The sequence below is a fragment of the Macaca nemestrina genome, chromosome 5, assembly GCF_043159975.1.
Source record: "Macaca nemestrina isolate mMacNem1 chromosome 5, mMacNem.hap1, whole genome shotgun sequence".
Classification (NCBI taxonomy): Eukaryota; Metazoa; Chordata; class Mammalia; order Primates; family Cercopithecidae; genus Macaca; species Macaca nemestrina.
Genome location: NC_092129.1, coordinates 32,125,667 through 32,140,195, shown reverse-complemented (window position 1 = coordinate 32,140,195; position 14,529 = coordinate 32,125,667). Strand labels below are relative to the sequence as shown.

The following is a 14,529-nucleotide window of genomic DNA, read 5'->3' as shown; positions in this document are numbered from 1 at the left end:
GGGGGGCGTCTCGGCGCCCGGACTGCCGCGCCCCGCTTGAGGGAAGCACCCGCTCAGGGCCGCAGTGGGGCCTGAAACCCCCAGCCGGCCCACCCGTTCTTCCACACTGTCCTGCAGGGATGAGGTTTTTGTGACTCCATCATGTAGTCACCATTTCTTCCTGTGTTTTGTTTAAAAGGAAAAGTTAACACCATTCATCACCCTCAATTTTTGTGGAAAGAGTAAAGGATTTTGAGATTTTGAGGCACAGTATTATTTTAGAAGGTCAATATTTTTCTGTTACTCTGCTAGCAGATGAACTGCAAGATGGTCCTGAATAGGAATATTTAGCTGCTGATTTGTGGTTTTCGAGTCAAGAGCCATATTGAGTTTAGGATTTTAAAAAAAATGACTAGACTGGTAGACCGAGGAGGGCGGATCGCTTGAGCTCAGGAGTTTGAGTCCAGCCTGGTCAGCAAGGCGAGATTCGTCTCTCCAAAACACAAAAAATTAGCCGGTTGTGGTGGCATGCACCTGTAATCCAAGCTACTCCGGAGGCTGAAGTGGGAGGATCTCCTGAGCCCAGGCAGGTGGAGACTGCAGTGAGTGGTGATTGCACTAGTGCACTCCAGCCTGGGCAAGAGTGAAACCTTGTCTCAAAAGAAAGAAAAAAGCTAAAACAGAATTGATGGCCGGTCACTGTGGCTCATGCCTGTAATCCCAGAGGCTGAGGAGGGCGGGAGGTCAGGAGTTGGAGACCAGCCTGGCCAACATGGTGAAACCCCGTGTATACTAAAAATACAAAAATTAGCCTGGTGTGGTGGCGCACTCCTGTAATCCCAGCTACTCGGAAGGCTGAAGCAGGAGAATCGCTTGAACCCGGGAGAGGAAGGTTGCAGTGAGCCAAGATTGCACCACTGCACTCTAGCCTTGGTGACAGAGGGAGACTCTGTCTCAATTAAAAAAAAAAAAAATTAATTTAATTAAATAGAACTGATGGATAACTGTTGGTAAATGTAGAAACCAGTGGTAAAGGGACATGATTTTGTGTCTGCAGCCCCCTGAAAGGAACAAATGAAAGCCACTTTTTTTTTTTTTTACCATAAGTTTAAATAACATGATCATTATTTCCAGAGAAAAATCCCTCTCAGTTGTATAGTGGAGAATCTCAGTACTGGGGAAGGAGTCTATACGGTAGCTTGAAGGCAACACTAATTCAGAGAAATAGTAATAACTATTCCAGAACAGGGAAAACCAGCATTTTTCCTCCATCCTGATTTGTAGAGGCACACCGGATGAATTGGACTGAGCTGCTTTGGCCAGGTATGGTGGCCATTTAAAGACCAATGCATTTTATCAGAGTTAACCACATGAAAGATAATTTATGAAACAAAACAGGCAATGCTGTTTCCTCTGGCAAGCCTGGTGTCCTGTATCCATTGGAGAACCCACGGAAGTACAACAGCATGCATGGCTTTTAAGACACGCAAGACATTTAAAAGCCAGTTTATGTACAGAAGCATGATTTTAGATTAACTGCCTGTTGGTACAGCTAGAAAAATTGCAACCCTATTGCTTATTTATCTTGCATGTTGCTCTGCTTTGCTATGAAAAATACTGTTTTATGATAAAACTTGTTGAATTTTGATATGTATTCAATTATACCCGCAGGGAAAATAATAGAAATTAGAGTGAGAGAAAGTGCTGTGTATAAAATTAGGCTTTCAGATGTTATAGATATAGGCTTAAGGGAGGGTGGGGGTTCTTTTGTATCTTAAGTTGAATGAATGCTTAAATTAGTTGATATGAATTTAAGTTTTAAAGATTATTATTAATTAACTCTTCTCTTTGTCTTTGCATTTACCTTCCCAGATGTTCCAGCCTATCATTTTACTTATTCTCATTCTTGTATTATTTTCATCACTTTCTTACACAACAATATTTAAACTTGTCTTCCTTTTTACACTGTTTTTTGTACTGTAAATTTTTCACCATCTACCATTCATTGTAGTATTTTCAGTTTGTTTATTTTGTTCACCCTTCAAGACAAGAAGTAAAAGAAGTATAATTTCTGTAGTAACCAATGCTATAAAAACACTGAAGACTGCTTATTTCTTTAAAAAGACACAACTCATCTTACCACGACCAAATTCAATAAGAAGCCCAAGCACTAAAATATTTCAGGTAAGAAAGTAAGTGTGACATTTTTCTGTATGAATTGTTTTAATTTTGCTGCTTTTTCATCCTGTTTGTCTCCTCTTGATAAATAATTGGCATATTGAATATAAAAATGGACTACATGTCTCATAATTATTTCTCAGTAGCTCACTATTATTATTCAAAAGCTGGACGAACATTCACAATTTGGTCACGTTTCCAAAAAGTACATACATTTATAAAGTACCTTTGCCAGGTTACATCAAACTAGCAAGATAATTTTGACATCCAATAAATATCTGAAAAAAAATATGGGAAATAAATGTGACCCTCATGGAAACTAAGTAATGTGTTGTAATGCCAATGTGTTTTGTCTACAGAGATATGCTTGGAAGCATGAGATTGGATTAGGTCTTAGTTCATTTAGGAAACAATTATCCCCATCCTACTCTGTTTGACCAGATTCCCACCAAACCTGCCATTCCTGCTTTTACTTGTTATACTTGAATTCATGTATTACTAATTGAACTTATTACTTGGCGTCCTGTCCTCCATAATAGAATGCCTCCAGAGCAGGAAATGCTCTATAAATATGATATATGAATTGTTTTGAATAGGGAAAAAATACAGTCATTCTCTAGAATTTCATTAAAATATGGTCATTTTCTCGAAATCATTCGACCACAATCCAAGACTGGTAGCGTAGTTCTGGCGGGAGGTGTTCTCGAGATATAAACTAACTTCAGTAAACCTGAGCATCCCCCTTTCTCCTCATACCGAAAGTGGCCTGGATAGACTCTGTCTACCTAAAAGACCTATTCTGTCCATCTCATTGATAGTTTATCCAGTGCCACCCAAGAGTCAGCAATCTCCACACTTGTTGAAGTCACATATTTGTAAATACTCACAGGCTGGTTGATGGATATGAAAATCTGTGGAAAGTGAAGTATCTTGCACGTCTGCAAAAAGAATATGTGGAAAACTTTGTTCTAAAAGTTGCTATTGGTAATGGGCCTTGGAATCTCCAGGAATTTAACTTTCAAGGGACTCTGATTTATTTATCATCACATCCTCCCACACATCCATTTGAATATTAATTAAACAAACAAACAAAAAACTTTCACAATAGTCTAAAACTTTAGTTTAGAATAACTGCTCTTACTGTCTACAGAGTTTGTTTGGTTTTGGTTTTTGGTTCTGTTTGTTTTTTGGTAGGGGGAGGAGAGACTTAGAGTGAGGAGTTGTTAACCAATGGTTGGAATCTGTCAGTATGCACTTCTGGCTTTTCATTTTAGAGATTCAGAGAGCTAGGTAAAACTTCATTACAAAAAAGAATGGAATGAGTAAATGCCATGTTTAATCAATTATATATAACTCAGGTGTTTACTTTTTAAAATTTTTCATCTCAGGGATAACAAACACTTTAAAACCTAAAGTTTGTCTGTTAGATCCGTGGTAAGTTTCCAGGCCACCATTTCAGGAACTGAAAGTAAATGTTTGAGGGCTGAAATTTAGCTGAAATATTTATTGTCTTTGGAGCCAGTTACACCTGTTAAAAGGCTCTCAGCCACCTACAGAGCATTTGGAAGTGTGTGGAGTGTTGCAGGTTATTACAATGACTGGGAAGCTTGCTGGCATTTAGACGGAAGGGATCAGAGCTTCAAGGTCCCTGAAATCCCACATCACAAAGAATTGTCTTGTCCAAATTGCTGATATTATCTTTGCAGATAAATGTGATATGGCATGCACTCACTCACTTCAGAAGCATCATGCATATTCACTACCATGTGTGACTTTAAGAAACTGGCTTTAGATTTTAGTTTTATCATGTGATGAATCAAAAATGAAATAACTAGATCGTAGTTGTCAATGCTAGCTGCACATCAGAATTTCTGGGAAGTTTTTAATTGGGGACCTACTCCATACTAATTGAAATAAAATGTACGGACCTAGGCATCTGTATTTTTTTAAACACCCCAGAACCACTACTTTTAGATATTTGAATTGTCTAAAATGCACGTTTGATATAGCCCCAACAAAGCTTACAGTAAACTATGTGATACTAAGATATAGGATCATTAGTTGTCTAGGTTTGAGTCGACTTTAAAATTTCAGCTGCTCAGTGGATGTCTGAATTCTCTCCAGAGCATTTCCACTTAGTTGTACAGCCTTTGCCAGAAGGGATATCACCTCCAGTGATAAAGCAGTTATATTTCTGCACTGGTGGTGGTGCCAGAAAACTTGGCTTGCATTAATACAAGTTCTCAAAAACACAGAATCAAAGGTAAATAGGAATAGTACCCAACAGAAAAGAGAACCAAGGTGAATAGTGTGTGGGCACAGCGTCACACAGCCACTGAGAGACATAGGCACGTGTGCACACTGAATTCAGGCTCAAGATGATCCGACAGTGATCTAACACATTATTACAACAAAATCCCTAGGCATTCTTAGGTGGACTGACACCATAAATATGCAAGGGTGGTGCAAACACCTCAGTGATAACTTGTGACCTGAATAGGGAAGGAGAGCTGTCTGGGCTAACCAAAACACCAGCCTCAACTGTAGATCTCATTTTAGGAACTGTGGTCATGTTCCTTATGTTGCCCTTCTGGCAACAGTGGTATTAATCTTACCTGTGAATTCCTAAAACAGTGATAAGGTTTGACTCTGTGTCCCACTCAAATCTCATCTTGAATTGTAATCCGCATGGGTTGAGGGAGGGACCTGTAATCTCCACATGTAGAGGGAGGCAAGTGATTGGACCATGGGGGTGGTTTCCCCCATGCTGTTCTCATGATAGCAAGTGAGTCCTCACAAGATTTGATGGTTTTATAAATGTTTAGAAGTTCTTCCTTCACTCCTGTCCACTGCCGCCTTGTGGAGAAAGTGCCTGCTTCCCCTTCCACCATGATTGCAAGTTTCCTGAGGCCTCCCTAACTATACAGAACTGTGAGTCAAACCTCTTTCCTTTATTAATTACCCAGTCTCAGGGAAGCTCTTTATAGCAGTGTGAAAGTAGACTAATACAGGCAGTGATTTTATAGAATTTCATGAGACTCTTGAACCTCATCCAGATCCTCCATATGTGAAACTCCTGTGAAATATTGGGGAGAGGAAAGTCGGCTGAAGCAGGACTGACTTTACTGCTCACAGATTCTGGGGGCTATGGGATCATTCCAACAGCTCCTCTGAAGTTAGTGAATCAACTTTACTGAACAGTTGAATTCCAGGGAGACTCTTTTCCACTCTGCCCCACTCACTGCATAGACCAGCCTCCCAGTTGTGCCTGTGTGTACACACACAGATCCATCACACTGCGGTATATAATGAGAAATGCATCCAGGGCCAGGGCGTTCAGACCTGCCTCTATCTTAGGGGACATGCTGGGGACCAGTTGGTGGAAGGTGGGGTCAGAAAATTGCCAGCAGGCACGAAGTGACCTTTTTCCTTGCCATCTTTTCCCTGTAACTTAAAGCTGTTCAGCGGGCACCCAGTATCCAGGATGCACCTATCTCTTAAAGCATAGAACATAAACTTGGGACTATAAGTTAACAAAGATGGTGCCCAAAACCTCAGAAAGAGAATCCCCAGCATCATCCCCTTTGATCCTGTTGCTTGCATTATTTTTGTTGTATTAAGCTGTTTCTGAAAGAGGAACAACGAGGCTTCTTCATTCACCAAGAGAGAAAAGACCCTCAATTATTAAGACAAGGCGTTGTCTTTTGTTTGGACCTTTGAAGCGGTGCTATTTAAACATCACACTAAACTCAACTCAACAGAGCAAGCCTTATTCTAGAAAATTCTCTTGTATGCACATTCTTGGCCATAGGAAGAAGTGTCTTCTTGTTAATTTGGCCTAGATCTAAGAAAAAAAGGAATTCAGTTGGCTATTTTTAAGCATAAGTAACTAAACTCATAAAACAAAGGAAAATTCAGTCCTGAGCCTGGAATGTGTTTTGGCCTGCATTCTCTAATCTTCAACTTTAGTTTGTGTGGTAGAATGGGATATACTTATTTAATTAGCTGCCAACGACGTTTGGACTGTCAATTTGGTAGCTCAGCCTTAATTCCAAGTATTCATGCAGTGTTTGTAACTGCATTCTGATAGAACTACAGTCCAGTTCATCTAGCAGAGTCATACTTTGTGTCAGACACTATAAGTGAATGTAGAGATTGAAGAGAAGGTAGTGGAGAATGTACCAGAAAGAAAAGTCGACCATTTATTGAACTACTGGGACATGGTACAGTTAAAACATAGTATGCATGAAGACATAACTGCTTAAACCCTAGTTGTAAACCAATTAGGTCTAATGAAAGATAGGAAACTTTCTGCGGTTTTAATTTTGATCTGGTTTTCGATAGGTAAAGTAATATCATTCACATTTTGATGAAACACATTTCATGGGTAGGTCCTGACATTCTCAGCAGTCTACTTGTAGAATTTCAGATAAAAACTCATACAAAATAGAATGTTTCATGGCCTGGAGATGGCAGAACACCTTTGTAGTTACAGTAATAAATGTGGGAATATCTTAAATGCTTCTGAACTGTACTTTTGTGTTGATCAGTTGAGAGAAGGGAAAGTGGTAGTGGCTGTTTTTCATGTTTGCCATTTTGAAAGTGTGTGCAAATCACAGAATCTCTAAAGGTCCTTTCCATGTAACTTAAATACATTTTCATCCATGTCTTCCCTGCTTAAAGGTGTATTTTCTGTACTCACTGGCAGTTCTAGCCTGTGTCTGTCCTAGTGAAGTTATGGGTAGTATTTTAAATATTTCTGGGGAACCTTTTGAGTAGAGTACTGTTATAAACCACTTGATCAAAAAATAAGAGCAGCAAATATAACACTTTTTAGATGTAAAGAGAAACCTCAGAAACTTCTACCTTGCACTGCTCACTGTTAAGCCAGGCCATGTTGTCCTAAAGAGCCCCATCTGATCTTTTTATATCCCACATATTTATGATTAATAAACTTAAGTCTATTGACATTTCCTGATTATTCAATTTCACTGTTACCATTATAAAACTTGTTTAGTTCAGAGTTGTACGTATTTTTCTGTAACTATTTTTCAAAATAAGGTACTAACAAAACACAACATCTGAAGATAAAATTGCAAACATTTAGTTTAAGATAATACATAATCAGTGGTTGTTAGCAGTTATTCAGCCTTTACAAAAATGTTCATAAAATTTTATTGACTTGCATATTTGGTGTTTTTCAATGTTTTTGAATCCAAATTCCTATTTAGCATATATTAAACTCAGATAATAAAAACTTGCCTTTGTTTTGATGATTTTTATTTAAATTATCAGTAAAGTTTTAGATATATTTTAAAAATGATTTTAAGCAACTTTTGTTTTTTAGGAAAATAAGCATTAAATAAACAGTTAACAGTGTAGAGCATTACACTAATTTAAAAACTAGAACTTTTCAGAAAAGTTTAGAACACCAACTCACTTAAGAAAATTGCAGGCTGGGCGTGGTGGCTCACACTTGTAATCCCAGCACTTTGGGAGGCCAAGGAGAGCAGATCATGAGGTCAGGAGATCGAGACCATCCTGGCTAACACAGTGAAACCCCATCTCTACTAAAAATATGAAAAGTTAGGCAGGTGTAGCGGCTCCTGTAGTCTCAGCTACTTGGGAGACTGAGACAGGAGAATGGCATGAACCTGGGAGGCGGAGCTTGCAGTGAGCCGAGATCGTGCCACTGCACTCCAGCCTGGGCGACAGTGTGAGACTCCGTCTCAAAAAAAAAATTAAAAAAAAAGAAAATGCAAACCACCATGAGGTATTCATGAGTGGTGCAATATCTTGACTGTTTGAAGAGTTATAATATCATGCATACTCCAGATGTGGAACTGTGGAAATTACTGACTCTGAGAAAGTGTGCTTTATGTGTTTATTTTCTGTAGTCTCTTCTGAATGCTTTTAGTTGAGCTGCTTGTGTTAACAAGCATGATGCATAAGTGATTATTGAAGGCTGGGAAATGGCATCACTTCTTTCTGAGGTTGCCAACATGATGTACCTTTAAAGCCAGCTCTTTAAGTTTATTCAAAAGTACCTGCTTTAACCTGTGTATTCAAATATTAAGAGAGTATGAGGGGCAGAGAGCAACTCATCAGTTTACTTAACTTGCCTCAAGTGATTTAGTAAGGGAAGGTAATTTAAGAGCTTTTTTAAAGAAATGACTTACATACTCTTATTTCTTAAAGTCAGAACATTCAGTTTAGTTCGTAGTTTATAACTCCCTTCCTTCTTTCTTATAAACAGTTTTTTCACATTCTTTGTTACTCCTTTTGTATCTCTGACTCCTGAACAGACAAAATAGAGTGAGACTTCTTAAATAGAACATCCTGTATATTGGCCTAGATCAGTCATTTATAACTGGGTTTCAACATGACAAGGTACTGAAATTAATTTTTTTCCGGGCATTAGGTGACTCCTGGGAATCCAAGCAGGAAAGGAAATGTGTATCTTCTGAGCCTTTGCCTGAAAGGAAATGTGTACCTGCTGAGGCTGTCGGGCCACTGCATAGAGGGCCTTAGCATTTGTGAACAAGCTTAGATTACATCTGGTGGAAAAAGCCACATTGAAGCTAGTTGAGGTAGTCAAGGAAAATGAGGACTGCCTGGCCTTGGACTTCATCTTGATGTGGAAAAACTGTCCAAGAGGGGAAACTGAAGCCTCTGTTCAGCCTCCTTACTTCAGAGGGAATGTACTTGATTCAGATGCAGCTATTAGTTTGAAGATACCTGATATTTGTAGAAAGTGACTGGATTCAAAGTAGTAGCGGGGATTAAAAAGAGTTGGATTAAAAAGGGTGAGGTTGGCCAGGCACAGTGGCTCACGTCTGTAATCCCGGCACTTCGAGAGGCCAAGTTGGGTGGATCACCTGAGGTCGGGAGTTCGAGACCAGCCTGGCCAACATGGCAAAACCCTGTCTCTACTAGAAATACAGAAATTAGCTGGACATGGTGGCGGACGCCTGTAATCGCAGCTATTTGGGTGACTGAGGCAGGAGAATCACTTGAACCTGGGAGGTGGAGGTTGCAGTGAGCTGAGAACATGACATTGTACTCCAGCCTGGGCGACAAGAGCGAAACTCTGTCTCAAAAAAACAAAAACAAACAAACAAACAAAAAGAGTGAGGTTACAGAAATCTTATTTTGCAATACATATTGATAGCATCAACAACAACAGAATACAGTGGAAGGGTCAGACACAGCTGCTTTTGGGGAGGTACTAAATACCTACTGCCTCCTTCCTGCATTTGAATAGCTTTTGCCCTGCACGATATCACCATTTTGTGACTCTCTTTTCCTAAACCCTTTTCCTTTATGAATTTTTGAGATGTTCATGGGCAAATTACCCATCAAGGTATTGTGCTTATAGGCTGATATGGACTTACTGAGGGACCTTGGCCATGGAAAATGGGTCTGGCTGGTTCTGCAGAAGTCTTCTGATTAGAGTGGGCCTGGGGGCTACACTGAAGTGTGAATTTAGGCCTCCCTTTCTGTAATTTTACCTCCAAATCCTTTACCGTATCCCTCTCATGTCATGATGCCACATTTCTTTTGACCTGAACTCCAAGTGCTCAAAATCTAACACCCACCCATGCTGTTCCCCATTCAGATCTTCCACCTGTTTCCCTACTCCATGCCCTGTGAATGAAACAGATGGCTTTCCCGACCTCTAATCAAAGCCCTACCCATATTGATTTGTTCCTTCTAGTCCTTAGTATGTGCTACCTCTTCTCCTTTTCTGTGCCGAAGTGTGACTAGCCAATAATTATTTCCTCTATCAGTGGTATTTTACTAGGCAATTATTGGAAATAGAATGCTGTCACCCACTAGTGATAAATCTAACATTTCTCGTAGAAGATATAGGTGGATTAGTTACTCCCTGGGGGAATATAGATTAGTTCCTGTGTCCTTCAAATTACACTCACCAAGCCTGAGCCATGCTTTACTGCTGAACCAGCGCAGCAGAGAGAAGTGGCTCAGGGTGGCCCTCTTGTGGTGGACAAGCATTCCCGGAACTCTTCTGGTCACTAAAGAAAAGGTAGCCCTCGAGCAGTCCTTTTTATTATTTTGATTTTATTCTCATCATTATCAGTATCCTTCAAGTCAAGAATCTGTAAATAATACAATGAGATGCTAAAAGCAAATTTGAAAAATGTGAGCAAGCTCTGTTTCTAGTTTTAAAATAGCCCACATTTCTCAAATATGTTACTGCTTGGTTCAGAATTTGGACCACGACTTGAAAAGAACAGATCATTCAAACGTGTGTCTTTTGAATATTTCTGTCATCTGGAAATGCCTGTGTATAAGCCCCATGATGGATGTGCTTGGCTAAAAAACCTGTTGACGTGTCATCAGCCTTCAGAATAGAAGAGAGAGCCAGTGTCCCATGATTCTAAGGATAAACATCCCCCACTGGAAAAATAGTACATTAGCTGGCAAGTAATAATCCAAACATGTAACTTCTGTGGATAGTAAATATTCTGTGTGTTATCTTCATAATTTTATATCCCAAAACAGTACTTTAGGAGGATCAAAATTATATTTATTAACACACAGTTGAAATTGCCATTCTAGAACTCAAATAACACAGGACCAAATTTGACAGAATCAGCTGTGGAACTTTATCAAAAGTCTGAAGCCAGGACCTCACCACTGGATGGTCTGAGTCAGAAGTCTGGGGAGAGTTCCAGCATGGCTATTTTTCTTTTTCATTTGCTGTGTGATTATAGTGTGCAGCTAGGGCTGAGTGAGAGTAACACTAAACCGTGATCTCCTTGGTGGAATGCTGTGGGTACTCCTAGGAGGGACTCTCCAAATTTGTGAATTTATACCAGTGTAGTGGGCTACTCAGAATGTAAACAGTCATGCTACATGTCACATTTCAGGGAATCATCAGAGCTGACCAGACCTGTTGAAGACAAGGACTTCTTACTCTTCTTTGAGCCCTCTTGGTCTAACCAGGCATAGAATTGGTATTCACAAATATTTATTACACGGAATGTTAATTGAAGTACCCAAGACCTTAGGAATTGAAGATAATTTGAGATTCAAGAGTTCTGCTAACCAACCGAGATCTCATGATCTTGAAGTAATTTCACAATTGCAAGAGGAAGACATTATTCAAGAAGAAAGAATTTCTTAAAATACATTCCTTATAGTAGCCTTTGAACTTTAACATGCACAAGAATGAGTTTAGGCTGGGCATAGTGTTTTGGGCCTATAATCTCAGCACTTTGGGAGGCCAAGGAGGGAGGATCATTTGAGCTCAGAAGTTCAAGACCAGCCTGGGCAACATAACAAGACCTTATCTCAAAAAAAAAAAAAATCAAAAAATTAGCTGGGCATGGTGGCAAGTGCCTGTGGTCCCCTATTCAGGAGTCTGAAGCTGGAAGATTGCTTGAGCCCCGGAAGATGAGGTTGTAGTGAGCCATGATCACACCACTGCACTCCAGCCTGGGTAACAGAACAAGACCATCTCAAGAACAAAACTAAAACAAACAAAAAATAACAAATTTAGTTTTTTAAATCTTTTCTGTCTTCTTTCCAATGAAAATAGAAACACAGTACCCCTTTTATTGTTAAATATGTTTAAAGGGTAAAAGAATAAGCAATGGAAAAATGATGTAAGCAAGAAATCAGAAGCTCTCCAGTCTCATAACAACCAGGTTGTCATAGCATAAAGAGAACAAATGAGTAACTGCTTTGTAATACTTCAGGATCATTCTGCAAATGAAACTATAGATTAAATATGTACTGGCATGCTTAAGGCCATGTTGCTGTGTTTATCTTCAGATCTTTTTAACTGCTAAGATAAAATCCATTTGCCTTTTTATTTTGACCCAGTGTTTACAATTAGCTAAGGACATAAGCCTCTTTAGACGGTAATAAATACTCAGCTGGCTGGGCACAGTGGCTCACGCCTGTAATCCCAGCACTTTGGGACACTGAGGTGGGCGGATCATGAGGTCAGGAGTTCAAGACCAGATTGGCCAATATGGTGACACCCTGTCTCTGCTAAAAATACAAAAATTAGCTGGGCATGGTGGCGTGCTCCTGTAGTTCCAGCTACTCAGGAGGCTGAGGCAGAAGGATCACTTGAACCTGGGAGGTGGAGGTTGCAGTGAGCCGAGATCACATCACTGCACTCCAGCCTGGATGACAGAGTGAGACTATTTATTTTAACGACATAAATAAATAAATAAATACTCAGCTATATGATTCTTAGGTCATACTTGGAAGACAGAGTATCATCTCTCTCATTTGGACATAGAAGAAAACTGAATTTAAAATTTGCCAAAGCCAGAAGTCAACTTCTCAGTCTCCTCTCATATCCAGCATTCTTATTTCAATTTTCTTCCCTTGCACTTCTTGGAATTTTGAACTTCAAGGCACTCCACCAGGAATGAGGAGACCGGGATTCTATTCTTGGAATGGCCAGTAAGTGGCTTTGTGACCTTGAACAGATGAGTTACCCTCAGGGCCTCTTCCCTCAACTGTAAAATGAGAAGGTTAGCTAGATGATTTCAGAAGTTCTTTCTGACTGTAAAATTCTGTAAGTCTGGAAACACCTGCTAGTGACATTTATGCACGCATTATTTCTCTTTTACGCTTTTCAAAATGTTTTTGCTTGTGCCTTAATATTATTATTAATATAGATCTTTTCCAATCCTTTTTAGAATTTTCTTTTTTGTTTCTTGACAGCAGGCGGTGTTTCTACATTTATTTTCCATTAAGTGTTGTTATGTACATTTCTTTACATACCTGTTTTACGTTGAAATAAGATTAGTATGTCATCAGGTATGAATAATGTAATTCTTTCTAAAACATAGGACAATCATTTGCGAATTTCATATTTGAAGATTTAAATGTTCAAATGGTTTAGAGATAAACCGCTTTACAAAACAAATTGCATTTTTTTTTTCCATAAGGTTTTCAGTCATTCTGACACCTGCTTGAAAACCTCAGGCAGTTCAAGATGTTTGAATATAACTGTTAGGGCTGAGTGTGCCAGCATCAGCCTTTTAAATCTGTTCATTTTATGGACATAATTGTGGGAACTTTCTTTTAAAAGTTTTCTTAAAAAACAAAAAGTTTTCAAGGGAAAATCTCAAAAGCTGTGCTGAACAGTTCTTGACTTTGCACTGTATCAGCCAATTGACTGACTTTCTGTCTTTGGGGTTTGAAATATGGCATGGAAATTATATATTATACATAAATAACATATAATATAAATTTTACATATATATATAAAATTCAACAGAAAAGGTTGGTAAATACTAGAAAAAGTGGTAAACGTGGAGTAAACTTTTTATCAAAGACTTTCACTAGTATTTGATTCTGTGTACAATTTAAGATGAGCTTTACCGTGACAAGAAGCAGATGAAGCACTTGAATCTGTTATACATTGAAATTATAAGATTAGTATGTCATCAGGTATGAATGATGTAATTCTTTCTAAAACATAGGGCAATTATTTGTGATTGCCCTGGGACAATCACACCGGGACATCCATGAAAAAAGAGATTGAAATGGGTACTACTGAGTGACACTTAGGAAGTATAGTCCAACGTAACATCTCTTGTAACTTAGACACATACTATCTGAATTTTCAATAGGATTTAGAAAATAGTCTTAATTTGATTTACAAGTGATACATAGAAGTTAAGACGTTTGGAGTAGAAGAAAAGGTAAAGGAAACAATGTTTTTTGGTTTGTTTTTCTGAGACAGAGTCTTGCTCTGTCAACCAGGCTGGAGTGCAGTGAGGCCATCTCCGCTCACTACAACCTCCGCCTCCCGGGTTTGAGCAATTCTGCCTTAGCCTCACTAGTAGCTAGGATTACAGGCCTGCGCCACCATGCCTGGCTAATTTTTTTATTTTTAGTAGACACAGGGTTTCACCATGTTGGCCAGGCTTGTCTCGAACTTCTGACCTCGAGTGATCCACCTGCCTCTGCCTCCAGAAGTGCTAGGATTACAGGCGTGAGCAACCACGCCCGACCGGAAACAATGTTAAGATAATTCTGTATTGATGTTTTTGTGCAACTCCCTCCTCCCTCTCCCTCTCTCAAAGAATCTTCTTCCTAGCCTCATAAGTATGGAGGTAGACATGAACTACCCTTTATTGTAGTTTGGCGCTGTATGCAATATTATTGTATTGCTTGGCACTGTATATATTCCCTCATATTCTTACGGCCTCTTAAAGTAAATATAATTATCTCTTTAAGGAAGAATCAGGGTCTACAAGATCACACAGATAAGTGGTGGCAGTAGAACTGAAACCTAGATCTCTATGACAAAATTCCATGGTTTGCAATAAAAAAAAAAAAAAAAAAAAAAAACCGTTTCAAACCCTTTTCCTCCAC

The 14,529-nt window shown here is 39.1% G+C and overlaps 2 protein-coding genes across 4 annotated transcripts in view; both read left to right on the top strand.

The window, feature by feature from the left end:
- The window catches only part of MTCL3 (MTCL family member 3), a 48,790-nt gene extending 46,804 nt beyond the window's left edge, over nucleotides 1-1,986 (top strand). For both annotated transcript variants that reach the window (XM_071096417.1, XM_011714055.3), the window contains exon 7: nucleotides 1,852-1,986. In XM_071096417.1, the coding sequence (XP_070952518.1) occupies nucleotides 1,852-1,962 (111 nt within the window). In that variant the 3' untranslated portion in view covers nucleotides 1,963-1,986. The remainder of the gene's footprint in view (nucleotides 1-1,851) is intronic.
- Nucleotides 1,987-2,026: 40 nt separating this feature from the next.
- Nucleotides 2,027-14,529, top strand: part of LOC105465578 (KIAA0408 ortholog) — a 32,414-nt gene continuing 19,911 nt past the window's right edge. Inside the window, exon 1 of one of the 2 annotated variants that reach the window (XM_011714056.2) lies at nucleotides 2,027-2,163. The gene's annotated coding sequence lies outside the window, so the exon portion shown is untranslated. Of the gene's footprint in view, nucleotides 2,164-12,618; nucleotides 12,719-14,529 lie in introns of those variants that run through there. The other variant, XM_071096419.1, reaches the window with a different exon arrangement.